The sequence below is a fragment of the Microcaecilia unicolor genome, chromosome 2 (genome assembly GCF_901765095.1).
Source record: "Microcaecilia unicolor chromosome 2, aMicUni1.1, whole genome shotgun sequence".
NCBI lineage: Eukaryota > Metazoa > Chordata > Amphibia > Gymnophiona > Siphonopidae > Microcaecilia > Microcaecilia unicolor.
In genome coordinates, this window is record NC_044032.1 from 264599038 (window position 1) to 264620391 (window position 21354).

The following is a 21354-nucleotide window of genomic DNA, read 5'->3' on the forward strand; positions in this document are numbered from 1 at the left end:
TTTATGTGTTTTTATGTTAGACCCCTGAGGCAGGCACTTCTGCACCGAAACATGGCCCGTGTTGGGTCTCTTTCTAAATAAAGGACGGCGATTATCTCTATCTTGAAGGCCCAGTGTTGCTTTTTTCTGGTTTGTGTTGTATACTTGTATGCTGTACTACCCTCTGTTCTGTGACTGAGTAATGTTCTTCAAAACACTTTTTGGGCATGGGAGGGGGTTAGTGACCACTGGGGGAGTAAGGGGAGGTCATCCCTGATTCCCTCCAGTGGTCATCTGGGGCACCTTATTCGTAAGAAAAACAGGTTTAGCTCAAAATGTCTAAGTTTTAGTGCTGGATGTTTTTGCTTTGTCCCATTATGGCTGAAAGAGATTATTTTGGGGTTGTAGCCTCCAAGAATATTGCGTCCTCCCTCAAAACACCCAGGGAAAATCTGCTACAGTACAAAGAAAAAAAAGCCACAGACAGAATCCCCCTTGTAGTGACATACAACCCAGAGCTGGAGAAACTGAGGAAAATCATAAGAGATCTACAGCCTCTACTGCAGGAGGATGAATTACTGAAAGAGATATTCCCATCCCCACCAGTGCTAGCCTTCCGACAGCCACCCAAGTTAAAACACAAGCTAATCAGAAGTAAACTCCCAACACAGATTGAGAAGGAAGAGAAGGGCACATTTCCCTGTAATAAACCCAGCTGCAAGCTATGCCAAAACATTTCACAGGACCCCACAGTCATTTACAAAGGAAAAATATTCAACATAAAGGAATCTTTCACATGCTCATCTTCCAATGTGGTATATATCATTCAGTGTAAAAAATGTAACGAAGGATGCTATATTGGAGAAACAGGCCAGATGCTTAGGACAAGATTTAATTTACACAGACATAACATGAAGAAAGCTGGTGCCAGTCAGGTTCCCACCCCTGTGGGCCAGCACTTTACACGACCAGAACACTGCACCAGTGATTTCACAGTAAGAATCCTGAAAGGTAACTTTAAAACAATACAGGAATGTAAGACCTTTGAAGTCAGAATGATTGAATATTTTGACACCCAACAGACAGGACTTAGGATCTGGGTTTTCTAGCCCATTATAAACCATAAAGTTGTATTTCTCTGTTTATCACCCTCCTCTCACCTACCCATACCCATCCTGTTAGACTATCAATGTAATGCTTTGATGTTCCCATGCATACCTCCTACCCACCCCCCACCCTGCTAGACTGTCAATGAAATGCTTGGATGTTTCACTTATATATACTATCAGCTACCACACTTGCTTATTTCCGATCTGACGAAGAAGGGCAACCTTCGAAAGCTAATCAAGAAATGTATTAAGTTATGTCCAATAAAAAAGGTATCATCTTATTTTCTTTTCCATGTTTTATTGTTTGATTTCTATTGATAACCTTTAAGAGTGGACTAACACAGCTACCACACATCTTTATTTACAGAGGAAATCAGTGGAACAGCAGAAAGCCTCTTTGGATGTTTCCGCACTACTTGACACTTCGGACTCAGAAGTGGCCACTGCAGCAACTTTGTTTGCTTTGGTGGCATTATCGCCTGATAAGCAATGGCTATTGAGAATGTTCTTTAAAAAGAGAAACTGTTTAAGATTCAAATCTTCCCCGATGTTTCAACAGATACCCAACACCAATGTAAGCAGTTTTTGTTATTAAAACCAGGTGTTCTTCAAGTAGGGGGAACCTTTTTCCTAAGGTATCCATGCAAATGTATTATTAAAAGACGCAATTCTATGAAATATGTTTTCTTTGAACCTTCTCACCCATCAGCCTTTTTGGCAACTAAACAGATGTCAAGAGATTGAGTTGAGCTATTTATTTAATTAGTATCTAGCTCAAGCACTAGGGTATGTTAATAAAGTGTTTTCTTATTTCTCTGTTTAATTCCTCTCATTACGTCTTGGATCTCAATATTGTGGACTCGAGTGTTTGCTTAATTTTTTTGGAATGCTGGGTTATCTTCTATTATTACTACTTTGCAACACTTTTCTGTACAAGTGTAAAATTGCTTGGATATAATGTTAAACTTTATAAATAAAATAATAATAAAAACGATTTTTTTTAAACCAGAAACAAATCTAAAGTGGATGATCTTAAAGGTTATTTCCATTGTGCCTTTTAGAAAACTTTTTACAATTGTCACAGATATAAACAAAATACCACATCCTTCTAGAAAGGCTCCCCCCCCCCAAGATACAAGGACTGGTATAAATATTAATCTTAAAGGACTAAAGGTGCTTTTTCTTCATTAGAAAAGCAATTCTTAATTCGACAGAAGTTACAGGTATGCTGCAAATTACAGAACAGAGTTGCTTCTGGTAACTGGGGCCACTTCTCAGCTCAAAATTCTATTTCTATGCAAATTATTAGTGGTTATTTCATTTGAATAAAGTCATAACCTGAGAGGAAATATTAAACACTGCTTCTCCACCAAGCATATCTGTAATATGAAACATTTTTTAGTTTTAACATATTTTGTTTGGTTATAGTTCTACAATATGTTAAGAGAACTGCTTAAAATACAGTCCTGGGATTCTGCCAACTACAGAGCTCTTACAGCTTGGATTACAAATTATATCATTCTGAGTATTTTAGAGACGTAAAAAGCAAACAACCAACCCATATTATCTTTAAAATATTCAGCCCTAATAAAAATGAATTTCCACTCAATGACTTTTTTTTTGGTGTTGCTCAGTCTGTTATGCATCATTTGGACCATTTTCCTATACTCTCCTGCTTTCTACTTCCAAATCACAAAGCAAGGTCTCTGAAGAGGTCATGATTTCTGTCAGCAAAACATGGGTTTCTTGGGTACAAGTCTGGAAGAGGGAAGAAAAGAGGAGCAAAAATCAGAAATACACTCCATTATACAAGCAAAGTTTTCTTTGAACTAGTAGTTTTCTTGCTTACAATTATCCAGAAAATTAAAGTTACTCACCTGTAGTAGATGTTCTCCAAGGACAGCAGGGCAAGTATTTTTACATCTGGGTGATGTCATCTGATGAAGCAGGTGCGGATGCTGCCTAGCGAATACAGCAAGTAGAAAGTTCTAGTAGCATCCTACTGTGCATGCTCAGGTACCTTCCCGCCCGACACATGAGATCAGGTTCCTCAGTAGAATAATACAACTGAAGGAATACAACTCCTAGGGGAGGTGGGCGGGTATGTGAGAATACTTGGCCTGCTGGCCTTGGAGGACACCTGCTTCAGGTCACTTTGATTTCTCCGAGGACAAGCAGGCCATTTTTATTCTCACATCTGGGAATCGCTAGCTACCAGGCTCACCGAAAACAATGCTAGGACAATAATGACTCAAAACGTCAAGGCCTTGAAGTCAACCAATCTTAAACTATGTATAATCTAGTTGTGGAGGTTCAGCCTGGAACAGAACAAAACTGGACCTAGGAGAGTGGAGTTGGATTCTAGACACCAAACAAATCCTGGAGAACAAGCTGTCTGTCTGGTATCCTACTCAAGGCAGTTTTTGTGTAGGGCAAGAGAGGATTCTAGGGCCTTGCCCTCACATCAAACCTCCTCCATTTAAAAAGACTCTTAGTGGAATCTTTCCTGGAAACAAGCCAAGATTTTAGAGACTCCTTCAGGCAGATTCAAAGACTAAAATTCAACGCTCTCAACATCCAGGCCATGAGGGCCAGGGACCCCTTGTTTTATGTTATGAGGGTCAGAAAACACTCCAATCTCCACAGCTCCACTGAGGACAATCCCAGGAGCTATCAGGATCATTGTTCCCCGATCTTACATGAGTTTCAGCAAAGTCTTTTCTATGCGAGGTATCGGAGGATACACATACAGAAAACCTACCACCCCTCCTTCCCCCAATGAAGGGAAAAGGCATCTGACGCTAGTCTGCTATGTGATCTGAGACTGAAGCAGAACTGAGGGACCTTGTTGAGATGAGTGGCAAAAAAATATCCACCAAGGGGATGCCCCACTCTCAGATAATCCTGTGGGCTATACCCATATTGAGAAACCACTCATGAGGTTGTATTACCTTGCTCAGTCTGTCCATGTGGCTATTGTCCTTGCCAGCTAGGTACTCATAGTACCATCTCTTGAAGGACATCCAACTGCCACATCTGTACCGCCTCCTGACATAACAGGTAAAATCTTATTCCCCCCCCCCCCCCCCCCCCCCACTTGTTCACATAATACACTGCAACCTGATCGTCGACTTGGATGAGAACAATTTGGTTCTGTAGCTCTGAAAGCCTTTAGGAGCAATCCAAATAACCCTTAGCTCCAGAAGGTTATGTTGACATCTGTCTCCACAGCAGACCACACTCTATGAGTGTGAAGCTCATCCACAGGAGCCCCCCATCCCAAGTTGATGCATCCTTTGAATTTGGAATGGAGTCCCAGTCAAATTAGGTCGAACTGTCCACTAGAGGAGGGATTGAATAACCTCTGAAGGACCTTACATTTGCTAGGTTCCCTGTAGTTTGAGACCACTGGGAAGCTAGAGTCCATTGGGTACCTCTCAAATGAGGTGAGATATGAAGATACCTAAATGGAGATTCCAAGATGGCGCTCTGATCGGACGCACCTGAGTTTGCTGCTGAGGTGACTCCGTTGTTTGGCGATCTCGCTGCCTCTGTAACCTCGTCCCCTACGATGGGGAAACGGAGGGGGAAAGTCAGGGAGCATTCCTCGGTTCCTGAGGCACCTTTGGCGTGGCGGCAGACGACCCTGCAGTTCCCGAGGCAACAACCGGGACCCCGGGGAACTTCGACCCCTTCTGCAGCTCTCGACGCATCGGCGTCGATTGAGAGCGCCAACGGGGCTTCCCTGAGCCCTGTGGAGCGCATTGCTCCGCCTCAACCCAGAAGGAAATTGCTGACAGCCCAAGCAGAGACGGAGAACGAAGGAGTTCAGCCTAAACTGCCCGAGGAAAGGACTGCAGCGATAGAGAACGAACACCAACCAAGAGAAGAACTAATTCAATCAGCATTACAGGTATTTCCTCAGGACATTGTTACTAAACTGTCTCAAGTTGGTGCTCAAACTCAATCCCCTCCTGGAGTTAGTGGCGTGGTTAGACCAGCAACTGTGACACTAGAGTCACTATGGGATATGGTCTACAACATTCAAATCTCTATGCAAACTACATTAAAAGAAAATACTGATAACATAAAAACTCTTTCTGAAGCTGCGCTACTCCAAGCACAAGTGTCTGCACAGCAGTCCTCGAAATTGGAAAATATGAACACTAAATTGCAAGAAATGGGAACTTTAGAGACTGTATTGGTTAAGGATAACAATTTTCTCCATAAACGAATGGAGTACTTGGAGAATCAGGCTAGGAGACTTAACCTCAGGTTTCTTAATTTCCCTAAGTCTCCTTTAATTCCACCTGTTGAAATGGTTAAAAAATATATGGTGGACATTCTTGGAATGGACAAGGATTCGTTACCCCCCATAACACGGGCCTATTACATCTGGAACCCAAAGGGGGGTGATGGAAATCCCCCAGTGGTGGGGGATGGAATGAATCTGACTTCATTCCTCGAGAGCTCACTGGAAATTATTACTCAGAGGTCTACAATGCTGGTCACTTTTGTTTTGGAGCCTGATCGCAATGCTGTATTAAGACTTTCCTTAAGACATTTAGAAAATCTGTTTATGGGATCAAAGATTCGCATTTTTCCAGATCTCTCAAAGCCTACACAAACTAGACGCAGGGCCTTTTTGGAACAGGGTCCTAGAGCGTTGGCATTGGGAATAAACTTTGTATTACGATTTCCATGTATATGTAATTTACTGCTTGAGGGCAAACAGTTTCAATTCGTGGACCCTAAACAGTTAAAAGAATTTCTTGATGCTAGAGTGGATATAAATGTTGTATGCCCTCCATAAAAGCAGGCTAGGGTCGTTAACCCGAGGTAGCAACCGATAGATTATTTTTTTTTCTTTTTGTTAAATACCTTATATGACTTATATCTTTGGATTCTTGGAACCAAATGTTTCTTGATTTGTGGACAAATAGGCCTTAAGATTTATTCTTATATGGATTTCCTGATTGTAATGCTGATTGCATATTCACAATTTGTGTTGAAATAATGAAATATACTAATAAATAAATAAATTAAAAAAAAAAAAAAAGAGATATGAAGTGACATGCACTGTGGAAGCCATGAGGCCCAACAATCTCAACATCTGCTGAGCCAGATATTCCAGCCCTGCAAGGTGAGTGCTATCAAGGTATCTGCTCTCGCCAGGGGCAGAAAGGCCCAAGCTTGCACCTTATCTAGCATGGCTTTTAAGTATTCCAATAGCTGAGTTGGGAGAAGATGGGACTTGGGGTCGTTTATGATGAACCCTAGGAGCTCCAGCACCCGAAAAGTTCTCTGCATTGACTCTTGCGCTCCTTCCTGCGAAGTGCTCTTGACCATCCAGTTGTCTAGGTAGGAAAACACAAACTCCTAGTCTGCGTAGTGAAGCTGCAACTACTGCTAGACATTTGGTGAAGATCTTGTGAGTTAACGCAAGGCCAAAAGGCAGAACACGATATTGGTAGTGGTGTTTCCCTACTCTAACTCTGAGATACTTCCTGAGGCTGGAAAGTTTCGAAATGTGGGTGTAGGCATTCTTCAAGTCCAGAGAGCACAGCCAATCGTGCTCCTGAATCATGGGGAGATGGGTGTCAGAAAAATCATCCTGAACTTTGCTTTGACCAGGAATTTGTTCATGGCCCTTAGGTCTAGAATGAAAAGAAATCCACGTCTTCTTGGGCACAATGAAGTACATGGAATAGAATCCCTTCCCTTCTTCCCCAGGTGGCACAGGTTTGACTGCACTGGCCTGCAAAAGGGTTGAGATTTCCTCTAAGTGAGTACCTGCTTTTGCTGAGAACTGATTTAAGATGTGGTTTCTGATACCAATGACATGTGTAACCAAGGTAAGCTATTTGAAGAACCCAGGTGGTTATAAGGGGCCACCTTTGATGGTAAAAATTCAGCCTCCCTCTCACTTGTAGGGCATCCAAGATGGATACTTGGAAAGCAGCTATGCTCCCCTGGAACCAATCAAAAGCTTGTCCTTTGCTTTGACTGGGGAGCCGTCTGGACTGATGTGGCCAGGAGTGTTGGGGTTGGGACTGATGGGTACAACGGGAAGGTGGTGGAAACCTACACCTTTGAAAGTAATAGTTTTGCCACCTAGGCCCAATTAAAAACCTCCTAGTAGAGGACGAAGCTGGAGACTGCTGAGAGAATGACTGAACGGTGTCAGTATGTTTCTTGATGAGGTTTGCAACCTCCTCCACTTTGTCCCCCAAAAGATTATCTGCTTGGCATAGTACGTCCGCTAACCTCTCCTGAACCGCTGGTTCAAGATCAAAGACACACAACCATGAGAGTCTGTGCATCTCCTCACCCATAGTGGAGAGTCTGTGTCACGATCGTGCCCATGTTTCAGGCTCTCAGTCATCTCGCCACCTGGTGGCCAGACCTGGTGGCTGCATTGGATTGTCTGTGTGCTGTTTCCCAGGTTCCAGAAGTCAGGCCGGTCCAGTTCGGATCTTCCAGCCTCCCAGATTGTCTTGGGAGTTTTGGAACTTAGCAGCACCCTTACCTGGTGAACTCCCTTGTAGGTGGCCTTTATTACCCACCTGGAAGCTTCTGCCTTTGCATCGCCTAAGGCCCTGGTTTGTTGGTGCTTGTTGCACTTCTGCCTAGTTTGGGTTTTATTCTAGTTCCTTGTCTGATTCTAGTCAGTCCGTGTGTAGTTTAGCTTAGGGTTATTGTTTGTTTCCTAGTCTTGTTCCTTGCTTGTCTTTTTGTGTTTAGTTTCTGTTTGCGTTTCTTGTTCAGTGGCTGCCTGGCAGCTTTCAGTTCTGTCTCTTGTCCGTCAGTGTCTGTTCCCTGTTTCTGTGGCTGCTTGCAACTTTCAGTTCCCGTCTGTGAGTCCTAGTCCAGTTTCCTGCCTTGCTGTCCATGTATATTCCTTTCCCCTCTGACCCTCTTCAGCCTAGTTGGTATCTAGTTCCTGCCCTGTAAGTCCTGCCAGCCGCCTGCAGCCAGGGGATCTCAACTCCTGGGGAAAGGCGGCTAAGTGCAGGTGAAATCTTGCTGTTCCTGTCTGAGTTCTGTCTTGTTCCTGGCTTGGGGTGGTTTTGCCTGCCACTGCCGCTCCTTGGCAGTGGCCCAAGGGCTCACGAACCTAGTTCCTGCCTTGAAAGCCTGACAGTCTGTATGCAATATCAAAGGTGTCATAAGCGCCCCTGGCCAGATATTTCCTGCACTCCAGCTGCCTGTTGGCCAACTGGCGAAGCTCTGCGGCCTACTCCTGAGGGAGCACATCCACGAGACTGAGTTTACTGCACACCAAGGATTTCCAAGTATATGCTCGTGTAGAGCTGGTAGAACTGGATGCAGTTAAGGAGCATCAAGGCTCGAAACTTTTCTCCCAAATGAATCCAGAGTCCAAGCCTTTCTACCTGGGGGAACCAAAGTATAAGTCCTGGAACTTCTGGCTTGTTTGAGAGTAGATTCAATCACCAGAGAGTGGTGAGACAATTGTGCCCTCTCAAATCTGGGAGCCTTCTAGATATGATACTGAGTATCCACCTTCTTTGGTGCAACCTACACAGAGACAAGATTCCTTCGTCAGTGCACCTTAAAGAACAGGGTGCAACAGAACTGTAACCCTCTCCTTAGGAGGACAATCATTGTCCAGGACAGATAACATAAGAACAGCCATACTGGTCAGATCAATGATCCATCCAGCTCAGTATCCTGCTTTCAGCAGTGGCTGATCCAGGTCACAAGTACCTGGCAGAAACAATTAGTAGCACCATTCCATGCTACCAATCCCAGGGCAAAAACTGGCTTCCCCCATGTCTATCTCAATAGCAGGCTATGGACTTCTCCTCCAGGAAATTGTCCAATCTTTTTTTTTAAACCCAGATACACTAACCGCCATTACATCCTTTGGCAATGAGTTCCACAGCTTAACTATTCTACTACTAATCAACTACTACTGATTATTTCTATAGTGCTCAGTGCATTTTTTTGTGCCGGTACAGCATACCAGCACCTTTTTTGTGAGGTCCAGCTCACCTGTCCACTCCCTTCCGTTCGTGCACCCTCCCCCCCCCCTCCCTCAGCTCCCCGACTTTCCTTGACATCTTTAATTTACCTGGTTGTGGCGAACCGGCAGTAAAAATAGCTGGCAGGCAGGCTTGCCTCCTCGTCGCTCCCCTTTCAGTGCGTCCCGCCCTCGCGGAAAGGAAATTACATCAGAGGAAGGTGGAACGCGCCGAGAGGGAAGGGAAGCGACGAGGAGGCAAGCCTGCCTGCCAGCTGTTTTTACTGCCGGTTCGCCGCAACTTCGGGTAAATTAAAGATTTCAAGGAAAGTTGGGGAGCTGAGGGAGGGTGGGGGCTGGGGTTTGAACGAATTGCTGAACATGGAGGGGAGTGGAGAGCAGGGGAGAGAGGAGACTCGCTAGACATGGAGGGAAGACAGGAGGGAGATGTACATGGATACAGGGGAGGGAAGAGAGGAGAAATGCTGGACATGGATGGAGGGGAGGGAAGACAGGAAGGAGATACACATGGATGGAGGGGAGGGAAGACAGAAAGGAGATGCACATGGATGGAGGGGAGGGCAGGAGATACAGAAGAAATGCTTTATATGGATACAGGGGAGGGAAGAGAGGAGAAATGCTGGACATGGATGGAGGGGAGGAGAGAGGAGAAATGCTGGACATGGATGGAGGGGAGGAGAGAGGAGAAGTGCTGGACATGGATGGAGGGGAGGAGAGAGGAGAAGTGCTGGACATGGATGGAGGGAAGGAAAGACAAAAGAAGATGCACATGGATGGAGATGAGGGCAAGGGAAGAGAGGAGAAAAAAACGCACATGGATGGAGAAAATAGGCAAAAGCTGGATCCACATTATACCTCCTCCAGTCAATTCCACGGAGGAGGACCCAGCTTTTACTTATGGATGTAGGGCAAGACATGAAGAAGAAAGGAGGAAAGTAAAGAAATATATGGAAAGGAAGCCCTGGAAACAGAGTTAAGAGAACAGATAGACAGCGACCAATATGGATAGAAAAGCAAAGTCATCAGACAAAGGTAGAAAAAAATCATTTTATTTTCATTTTAGTGTTTGGAATATGTCCAATTTGAGAAATTACATCTGCTGTCACATTTTGCACTCGGTACACTGGAGCTGTAACAGCTTACAGAAATTATTTATAATTTAAAAAAATCATGTTATTTTTTTCTCCTATACTAGTATAATATTTTCAATGATGTCTGTTTATATGCACCATGGCTGGTATAAGGGGTTTGGCTAATGTGGGTGGAGCCATATGTGATGACCCCACCCATGAGTACCAGCACCTTTTTTTCAACAACAACAAAAAAAAAAAAAGCACTGATAGCGCTACTAACATATGAAGCAGCTGTACACATTATATGCTGGTACTTTCTCTGTCCCTAGAGGACTCACAATCTAAGTTTTTGTACCTGGAGCAATGGAGGCTTAAGTAACTTGCCCAAGGTAACAAGGAGCTGCAGTGGGAATTGAACTCAGGTTGCCTGAATCAAAGCCTGTTGCACTAACCATTAGGCCACTCCTCCACTATTTGTTTTAAAAGTATTTCCATGCAATTTCATTGAGTGCCCCCTGGTTTTTGTACTTTTTGAATGACAGAAAAAAAACTATTCATCCCCATCCATTCCACTCAGGATTTTGTAGACCTCAATCATACCCCCTCCCCACTACTGCCATCTCTTTTCCAAGCTGAAGAGCCCTTAACCTCTATAGCCTTTCCTCATACAGGCGCAGTTCCAGCCACTCTATCATTGTGGTTGCTCTTTTTGAACCTTTTCTAATTCTGCTATATCTTTTTTTGAGATACGGCGACCAGAAATGAACACATACTCAATCCTAAGCTCTTCCTCCATCTCCAACTTAAACAATGAGATGGCCGAAACCATCTCCTTCACAAAACCTGTGACTGATACACTCGGGTGGAGATTTATGACTCTCTTGAGGTGGGGAGGGGTCAGAAGACTCCATATGACTCCTCCTCTGAGAAGTAATGTGGATCTTCATCTGACTTCCATGAGCGGTCCAAGTCCAACTCCTCACAATACTTCAAGATGGGCATAGTGAGTCTGTGCCTGCTCTGGTTCAGCGGAACCATGTCAATGACCCAAAGAGTGCCAAGGTACAGCCCTACTCTTATACTCTGAGGAAGCTTCCTACCCTGATGTATGTCAAGGAAGGTGGAGACCTCCTTGATGCCAGTGCACTACCAGTGGAAGAGGAAGTCTGGACAGCCAGCTAGAGGTTGATGCTTCCGGTGCCGATTGACTAGCTTTCGAGGAGCCAAAAAAGTTTCTCCTGCTGGACATGACACACCCTGTGTGTTCTCAGCTGCATTTGTAAACAGAGAAGAAGAATTCAGGTTGGTGGTCAGGCCCAAGGTGCCCAACGCACCAATTGTGTGGGTCCATGGTAGAAATAGCCAGATTATACTGGGCACACCTTTTGAAGCCACTGGGGGGGGGGGGGGGGGGGGGGGGGGAGGGGTCTTCCTACACGATTGGTAAAAATTGCAAACAAATTAAATCTCTCAATCTTGAACGTCAAAATAGGGCCATGCTCAAATTAAGGTCGGTGCTCAGGCACAAACAGGGCCTTAAAGAGCAGTGCAAAAAAGAAAAAAATTTTATTAGGTTTTTCAGCTTTAAAAATAAAGGGGAAAAAAGGTACCACAAATAAAAACTATGAAAAAAATGAGAGGAAAATAAGGGAAACACAAACATGTGAACATGGGAATGCACTGGAAAAGTAACAATGCGAGATGAAGAGAGACCACGAAGACGCGACCTCTCAGCTCCGTGGATAAAAGCAGACTGAGGAACCTGTGCTCGTGCATCGAGCGAGAAGGCACCTGCACCCGCATGATGGGATGCTGCTAGAATTTACTATTCGCTGTATATAATAGACAGCACCCATACCGGGCTTCATCGTATGACATCACCCAGATGTGAGGATCCTAATGGCCTGCTTGTCCTCAGAGAATGCTATTTTTACACACCAAGTATCTATATAGTTCAGCTTTTTGTGATGTAATCATATCCCTATTACTGACCTATAATGGAGTTTTTCTGTAGACAGCAGGGGAATGCAGCCAGACTTGTTTATGATATTGTCTGATGAAGCCAGTATGTGGCATGTTCTGAGTCCAGGGAAGCCTTTGGATGTTTCCTTGAGCATATGTGGATGTTCTTGTGCTAGGCAGCACAATCCCTGCCCCCCCTCCAGTCAATTACAGAGCTGCCTATATTCTGTAGATGGAAAGAGGGAAAGGAAAGTTTGGCTGATTTCCCTTAATGTCTACACATAAGCTCTTTTACAGGTAAGCAACTTTGCTTTCTATGCACACAAGCAAAGGGAGATGCAGGCACACTTGGTGATCTTCAAAGACAAAGGTTACAGTTTGAAGAGAGCAGGTTGGTGACCCAGGAGAATGATGAGGGTGACCAGAAGTGACAGCTGATCTTCGTGAATGAAGAGGTTCTGAAGGACCACTCATTCCAATGGAACTCTCTTAGAAGAAGGACAAATCTGAGTAATATTTTCTAGTGAAGGAACGGATGGAGGGCTAAGTTGTAGTCTTCCATTGTCAACATCTGAAAGCAGCATTCATCCCAAGGCTTTGTATGTTGATTTTCCAAAGAGACTGTTCGCTGGATCTGTGATAGAAAAAGGATGTACTCAGACACCCAATTTGAAAGGGTTCACTTGGCAGCAAAGTCTTGTGAAAGTCCTTTGCAGTGCTGAGGTAGTATAGAAGGTCCTTTCTGCAGAGCAGCTTCTGCCTGTTAGAATGTGGCTTAGGGAAAAAGATCAGGACTATAGACTGGTTTTGATGGACATTGGAAAAACAATTCTGATATGAGTTTGGGATGGGTGAGTTGTGGGGAGAACTCAGTATAGGGTGGGAAGTGAACACGGCATCTATATATTTTTTGGCACCATTTTGAATTGTGGTTAAGAGCAGTATTTTTCAAGTAGTGACCCCTTGTACAGTAAGTTGCCATGAGCTGTTAACCTTTTAAACTTTTTATTCATATTGCTGTGCCTTATGTACCATATGTGACAGCTGCAATATTTTAACGATTGTTGTTTTCTATGAGATGCATCATGGATCAAGTGGATGCAGACATTTTCATATGTTAAAGGGGAATAGAATTTCCACACTGGCACCTTCCTTCCCCCGACGAAGCTCTAGTGAAACAGAGGTCCTGTCAGGATAAGAAAAGCGTTTCTGCTCTCAAAAAAACATAAGAAATAAGCAATAAGCTGCAACTACATTTGAAGTATCTTGATTATATATGCTAAATATGTGGACTGACACCATTAGATACTGTATTTATTTAAATAACAAAAAAGTAAAAAAGAAAATTAAAAATATAGTACTAAGAAAAGAAAGTTAAAGGCATTTATTAAAGTGAACCACATTTTGTTGGGAAGTTTTTTGACCAAATGATTGAAACCGTGAGTCCAACTGGCAGCAAAGGTCTGCTGGTTTGCTCTGGACCTGCTTCTTTAAGTTTTCTATTTTCAATATGTTTGGATTTTTACTGAATAAAAAATTTGTGATGTTATATATAAAGGCACAATTCTTTCATTTTTGTACTAGGTGCTCACCTTGTTATGTTAATAGGGGTGGGTGAGCTTCCAAAGAGAGTGGTTGGTCCTGAACCAATGAAAGATGGTGTGGAAACCAGAACTGATGCAACCTGTAGTATGCCACGACTATTTTCTGGAGTACTCTGGATAGAGAAAAGGGTGGTGGTGGTGGTGGTGGTTACGCCAATTTGCTGCTTGAGCATCATGGGCACGTCTTAAGATCATTAGACTTTTGGCACTCTCCTGTGAAAACAGAAAAAGGTCTATCACAGAATGGCCTTCCTGTCAAAGAGGTGTTGAGAAACTGTTCGAAGGTTTCTCAGCTCATGGAATCCGTGATCTAATTGAGATTGCCAAATAGGTACATTGCTTGGAGGGTAGCCTGCAGGAGTGGGCTAGGCTTCATGGCTGAGGCTGGATGCCAAACATCACTATCTATTGGATTCATAGCTTGAACATCTGTAGTGTGTAGAAAATGGTGTTGAACATGAGCTCCCGCCTAAGGCATCCATAAACCTTGAGTGTGCTAATGAATAAATGTGCTTCTCATCCATAATCAGGGAAAGCTAAGACTGGGATGTGTGAAAGGGGCACTCCTTGGACAGATTGGTGGGATGTTGCCACAAGTGTAGGAAGTGTTTCACTTGTAATGTTAATAATACCCTTTTTGGAGAAAGGGTGGTTATGCTAGTCCCAATGGAATTTGAGAAGTTAATGCAGTGGCCTCATTTGTAAACTGGCCATCTTGATGGTGACTGTCCTGTCCTGTGGCCCAAAAGTAGAAGATGATAGGCTGATATGGAAAGTTTCTCTTAGAGGCTGCCAGCTAGGGCCAAGGTTGTGTAGACTTTCACTGGACATTAGCAGCCAGAGTCTACTTCCCTAATCTGGTTCCTATGAAGTGAATTGCCTTTGTGGACAAGAGTGAACCTTGGTTTGCTGATGAAAATGCCTAGGATCCGAAGGGCGTAAATGGTTGCCTGCAGGTTGTCATGAACTTTCCAAGTGAAGGGTTCTGATACAAGTCAGTCATCCTAATATAAATACATGAACCCTCTGTTTTTTTTTTGCAGGGATGTACAGTTGCAGTTTCTAGATACTGTGTGAACACCATTGGAGCAGAAAACAGGCTGAAAAGTAGCACCCAATATCAACAGCAGCGGTTAAAGTGAGATAGAGGAATTGCCAATGGTGTGAACTGAATATGTGTGCAGGCATCTTTCAGATCACGAGGCAAGCCAATCATAGTTAGTAACCAGGGTGTTTATTTTGACCTTTTTTTTCCTGAGGAAAAATTCACAGGTTGAGAATGGGTTGGAGATCCCCAGGTTTCTTTTGGGTGTGAAAGGTTTATAGTAGTGGCCTTGATCCTATTAAGATACTAGAACACATTTGACAACATGGTTCTTGAGAAGGATGTCAAACTCTACTGTTAATATATTGTCATGTCCCCTACCTCAACACAAGCGGTGTCCTCGGGCTGCGTGGGGTCCCGTCGACGTGCACACTTGACTGGCACTGCCCTGAGCCATGTGTGTGTAGTTCTTCTCTGGGTTTGTTCAGAGAGCGGTGGTTGCAGGCTCCTTAATTGCTTTGCTTCCGTGCATCTGCTCTCTCTCTCTGCCTGGCTTCCAGGCTCCTTGATTGCTTTGCTTCCACCCACCTGTGTCTGCTCTCACTCTGCCTGGCTTCCCTTGCTTTTTTCCTATTGGTCTTCCGGTTTCTCCTTCCCATGCTTCGGCTTCTACTTTGGTAGGTGTTACTTGCCCCTCGTTGCTGACTTTGCCTGTACCTGGATTACTCTCTTGCCTGCTGCCTGCCTACTGACTTTGCCTGTAACTGGATTACCCTCTTGACTTGCTGCCTGCCTGCCTTTGCCTATGCCTGGATTACTCTCTCTTGCCTGTTGTTTGCCTATTGACATTGCCTGTACCTGGCTTACTTCCCTGCTTGCTGCTTGCCTGTTGACATTGCCTGTTCCTGGATTACTCCCCTGCTTGCTGCCTGCCCATTGACTTTGCCTGTACCTGGATCACTCTCTTGCCTGCTGCCTGCCTGGCCGATACGTTCACCATCCCACTTCCAGCTCCGTCTCGTAAGTCTTGCAGGCCGCCCACACCTAGGGGCTCAGCCTCTGGGGAACGGTGGTCAGCGCAGGTGAAATCCTGGGTTGTTCGGCCGCCAAGCAGAACCTGGTCCGAGTACCGGGCTCAGCAGCCCTCTACTTGGTACAAGAACTCACAAGTCTGACATATATTGATGTGCTGGAATAGGATCATAGAGGTGTGGGTGTGGCTGTGGTGGTACTAAAAGTGGGAATTGGCAGAAATTCATTTTGTAGACAGTCAATTATGTTGAGAGCTCAAAATCCATAGTGATGTACTGCCAAGCTTTTCTGAAATAGTGTACATAAGTACATAAGTAATGCCACACTGGGAAAAGACCAAGGGTCCATCGAGCCCAGCATCATGTCCACGACAGCGGCCAATCCAGGCCAAGGGCATCTGGCAAGCTTCCCAAATGTTCAAACATTCTATACATGTTATTCCTGGAATTGTGGATTTTTCCCAAGTCCATTTAGCAGTGGTTTATGGACTTGTCCTTTAGGAAACCGTCTAACCCCTTTTTAAACTCTGCCAAGCTAACCGCCTTCACCACATTCTCCGGAAACAAATTCCAGAGTTTAATTATGTGTTGGGTGAAGAAACATTTTCTCCGATTTGTTTTAAATTTACTACACTGTAGTTTCATCGCATGCCCCCTAGTCCTAGTATTTTTGGAAAGTGTGAACAGACGCTTCACATCCACCTGTTCCACTCGACTCATTTTATAATCCTCTTATCATGTCTCCCCTCAGCCGTCTCTTCTCCAAGCTGAAAAGCCCTAGCCTCCTTAGTCTTTCTTCATAGGGAAGTCGTCCCAACCCTGCTATCATTTTAGTCGCCCTTCGCTGCACCTTTTCCAATTCTACTATATCTTTCTTGAGATGCGGCAACCAGAACTGAACACAATACTCAAGGTGCAGTCGCACCATGGAGCGATACAACGGCATTATAACAAGTGACGCTTGAAGTGCAGAGAGTGGTTGGTCAGTTGATCTTTTATCTGGGAGACCATGTCCTTAACCTTTGTCAAAGAGGGGGTCTCCTGCGAATGAAGTGGTTGCACGGCTATCTGGGAGACCATGTCCTTAACCTTTGTCAAAGGTGGTATCCTGCGCATGAAGTGGTTGCAAGGCAGTCAGGAAGATCCTTGTGCAGGCCAGGTATTCAGAGTCATGTTGTTCCACATGTCCCAATAGTGACTGCTGCCCTATTGTAAGCATAATAGGTGGACTGAATGAGAGGCTGATTTCCAAGACAATGAGGAGCAATTGGCTGAGTTCAACTTGGGAGTCATGTAGCACAGCTGCAGAAAGCTTGTTGATGTGTTGAAAGGAGGGATGAAAGCTTGATATGTCAAAAGGAGGGATGAGAATGGAAGATGGGCTGCTATCTTCAAACTAAGCATAGCACAGATTTTCATCTCTACAATATCTAGGCCCTATCAATCCTTTCTGGTTCAGCGGCCTGCATTTTGAAGGTTTTGGACCTCCTACTGAGACTAGTAGCTGATGTGGAAACTGCAAGTAGTCACGTCCCAGTGCAGGATGGACCTTGAATGTGAGGTCAAGGTGCCTAGAAAGTGGTACTTTTCCAAATGTTGAGTTGCAAGTCCTGGAGGACCTGATGGACTGGCAAAGTGATGAATTTTCAGTATGCCAAGACATTGCAGGATAAACAAATTATCTCTGGTCCCGAGGGGCCTCTGTTGTGGGAGAGGGTCTTAAGATATTTAAGATTTCTGAAAGGAGACACCCTCAACTTACTCATCTGCGGAATTGTTTAATAGAAGAATGACTGTTGCATCCAGATGTGAATGGATGAGGACCGAAGACTGAACCCGTGCAGAGGTGAAGGGAAAGGCTGAGGCGAGTAGGCGCAGGCCTTCCAGTGGAGATGTCGGGTTAGGCAGGTTGAATGTGGGCATGCTTGCCTGGCAGCTGATGTCCTTGGGATGCCTGGGGTAAGGAAGTATCCATTTGGAGGGAAGACAGTAAAGACAAGCCTCCAAAGGTTTAAAGGCAGTGTTGGGTCAATTTGGCCCTATGATCTGGCTGTTTTTCGGCAGCCTTGGGAAGCTGGACTTCTCAGGAGGGAAGCAAACTGACTGTTGCAGTGAAAACCTTGAGTAGTGTGGTAGAGGCTCTGGCTGTCTTGATGGTGGAGGGTCATATTCCCGTTTTGATCCCTTGAAGGAAATGGGTCTGAGCTTCCCACATTATACCGGGGTGGGGGGTGGTAGGTGTAGAGCCAGGTCTCAACTGCACTGGCCACATGCTGTTCCCGTCTTTGCTGCACTGGTATGGGATTTGCATCCAGTTGGGTAGAGGGGTTTTGAAATCTGAGTCCTTACCTGTTGATGCCAGGACCAGAGGGAGGGAGGAAGCACAGAAAGCCCTCATGTAATTGGATGCACAGCAGGAACACATCCATGCCTCAGTGTGGCAATGGCATCCAGATCTGCTTGCCAGTTAATGCCCCCCACACACTTTTTTTTTTTAATATAAACATATCAATAGGAGGACAGACCTCTGAATGAGAGGATTTTACAGATGGCTGGGGGTGGTGGAGGATGCTTGTTAATGGTAGCTTCTGTTGGATGATGTCACCAATTGTGTCTGTTTCTCCTGCTAAAGATATTTATGATTATGTTTATTAAAAACTTGATATACCGCTTTTAGCTTGACCAGAACAGTGTGGTTCACAATCATAAAAACATCTAAAAGTACAAAGGAAGAGGATCTCTATAAATAAAAGACCTAAATTAAGCAAAGAGAACCATATATACCAAAGAAAAAACCCAAATACAGTCTAACATATCAATGATACTAAAACATCCTGACCAAGCAGTTCAAAATGAGAAACCATATATACTTGACTATAAGTCTCATAAGTCGAAGGCAGTTTGGGGGATAAAACTGGGTGTCACCCATGTGCAAGTCAAGGCCACACACATACATTTTTACCTGCCTCACTCACACCTCACCTCACCAATCCAGCATACCCTCTCTTCTGCCCCCCTCCCCCACCAAGCACGCCTCTTTTGTTGTATTACTTGTTACTAATGAGGTTTTGAAATCATTTTGAAAAACTGCCATACTGCACATGGTGAATTTTGTGATTGCTAGATCGTTTTGTTCAGATTTTGACACATAGGCATATTACATATACAAATATAAGCAGTGTAAAAATTAAGAAGCCAGCATATAAACATTTTGCTCCTTACAGTTTACCTTTTATATTGGATCTTATATGATCTATTCTGTGTGCATCTTTTTTTTCCTGTGTGTTCTATTTTATGCTTTTCACAGCTATCCTCTTCCTTTTCATGCTTAATCCATTCTTCCCCCTCCATCTTAAGTCCTTCAGACTCCTTGTTTGAAAAACGTTTTAATAATGGGCCTTTAAACAAAGAGGACCACAACAGCAAACTACATCTTAAGTACTTTCAGCTTCTGCAAGTGTTTAATTTGTACCATTTATGTAAAAAAGATTTCTGTATCTTATAAGGTGGTCTGTGCTCACCCAGTAGAAAGCATATGAATAACACAAGCACTGCAAGCTGAGAGTCTGGGAACCCCAAGTATAACAAAAATGACAAGTGATTACTATGAAACTCCCCCCACCTGTTGGCAGAACGAGCTTCTCTCCAGGATCTCAATCCCCCACCGCCATGTACTTTGAAAGCTACACAGCACCGGCACTACAGCTGTACATCTAAGCCCTGGAGCGCACCCACTGACTCAACTTCCTGTTTCTGCATGAGCAGAACAGGTCAGAGGGCATGCTCCACAGCAGAGCTCAGGCAGTTTAGGTGTAGTGCTGCTGCTGTGTGGAGGAGTTTTGAAGGTACACAGGGAAGGGGGAGTGGGGGGGGGAGGTAAATGGAGGTTGATATGTCAGAGAGATTCTCTTCTGCCAGTAAGGGACAGGAGGGAAGAGGATTACCAGTAATTTGTTTTAGTGCAATGGGTGCTACCTGTAGATAAGATGATCCCAGTTTTATAAAGCCTTTTTTTTGCCTAAATTTCTTGACTTATAGTTGAGTATATATATGTTAAGTATTTTCTGGTGATGCTAGTAAACCTTCTCCTCCCCCTCCGAATATATATCAATGGCCTGCCTGAATGGGAAAATTAGGTTCTTACCTTGGTAATTTTCTTTCCTTTAGTCACAGCAGATGAATCCATTAACTGATGGGTTGTATCCGCCTACCAGCAGGTGGAGATAGAGAGCACTGAAAAACCACAGTGACCTTGGACGGCTAGCCCCTTCTGCCTTCAGTATATGAAACTTCCAAAGCAGAGTGAGAAAGAAAGGTAAAATAACATGAACTTTCCTCACAGTGAACCAACGCCCCAGAACCAGAGCAATAACCAACAAAGGAGGGACATTCTCAACCTCCTGCAATAGAATAGCATGTAGAAACTCTGAGAACTGATCAACTCCTCCTGATGTGATACGATATTTGCATGAAGGATCTGAATAACAAAAACAGACAGGGAGGAATCATGGATTCATCTGCTGTGACTAAAGGAAAGAAAATTACCAAGGTAAGAACCTAATTTTCCCTTCCTTGTCATCAATAGCAGATGAATCCATTAACTGATGGGATGTACAAAAGCACTCCCTAAGTAGGGTGGGAACAGGCAACTCCTGCTTCGCTGCCACATCCAGCCTGTAATGATGTACAAACGAGAGCTGAGAAGCCCAAGTAGCCGCACGACAGATCACACCCGTTTCAGCCCCGAGGAGGAAATCGCTCTCGTGGAATGCGCTTTAAACGCTTCAGGCGGAGACCGTCCTGAAAGCAGATATGCAGAAAAAATGACTTCCCTGAGCCAACGGGCTATAGTGGCCTTAGACGCCGTACACCCATGTCGAGGACTTCTCAACAATACAAAAAGATGATCAGAAGTCCTGAAGTCATTTGACATCTGTAGATACTGCAACAGAGCCCTGCAAACATCCAAAAGACGCAATTGCCCAAAGGAATCCGGAAAGTCCTCCCTAGAGAAGGAGGGTTGAAAAATGGGCTGGTTCAGGTGAAACGCTGAAACCACCTTAGGAAGGAAGGAAGGCACTGTACGTACCGTTACCCCGGACTCTGAGAGCTGCAGAAAAGGATCCCGACATGAAAGTGCCTGGAGCTCAGATACGCGTCTAGCCGATGTAATGGCCATCAAAAAGACTGTCTTGAGAGTCACATCCTCCTCAGAAGCTCGCCTAAACGGCTCGAAAGGTGAACGCTAAAGAGCCTTCAACACCAGCTCCAGGTTCCAGGCCGGAAAAGGCGACCGCACGGGAGGACGGAGCCGAAGCGCCCCTCTGAGAAATCGGACAATGTCCGGATGAGCAGCAAGGGAGAAGCCAGAGACTTTCCCTCGGAAGCATGCCAACGCTGCCACTTGAACCCGAAGGGAATTGTAAGCCAGGCCTTTTTGTAGGCCGTCCTGCAAAAAATCCAGGACCGACGAGACCGTAGCCCGCATGGGTGTGACCGTTTTTGAACCACAACACGCATCAAACTTGCGCCAGATCCGAGCATAA

The 21354-nt window shown here is 44.6% G+C and overlaps 1 protein-coding gene across 5 annotated transcripts in view; it reads right to left on the reverse strand.

Moving 5' to 3' along the window:
* Positions 1–1384: 1384 nt before the first annotated feature.
* LOC115463520 (protein bicaudal D homolog 2-like) overlaps positions 1385–21354 on the reverse strand; it is a 160564-nt gene continuing 140594 nt past the window's right edge. For 4 of the 5 annotated variants that reach the window (XM_030194107.1, XM_030194105.1, XM_030194103.1 and 1 more), the window contains one exon: positions 13228–13314. In XM_030194107.1, the coding sequence (XP_030049967.1) occupies positions 13239–13314 (76 nt within the window). In that variant the 3' untranslated portion in view covers positions 13228–13238. Of the gene's footprint in view, positions 2847–13227; positions 13315–21354 lie in introns of those variants that run through there. The other variant, XM_030194106.1, reaches the window with a different exon arrangement.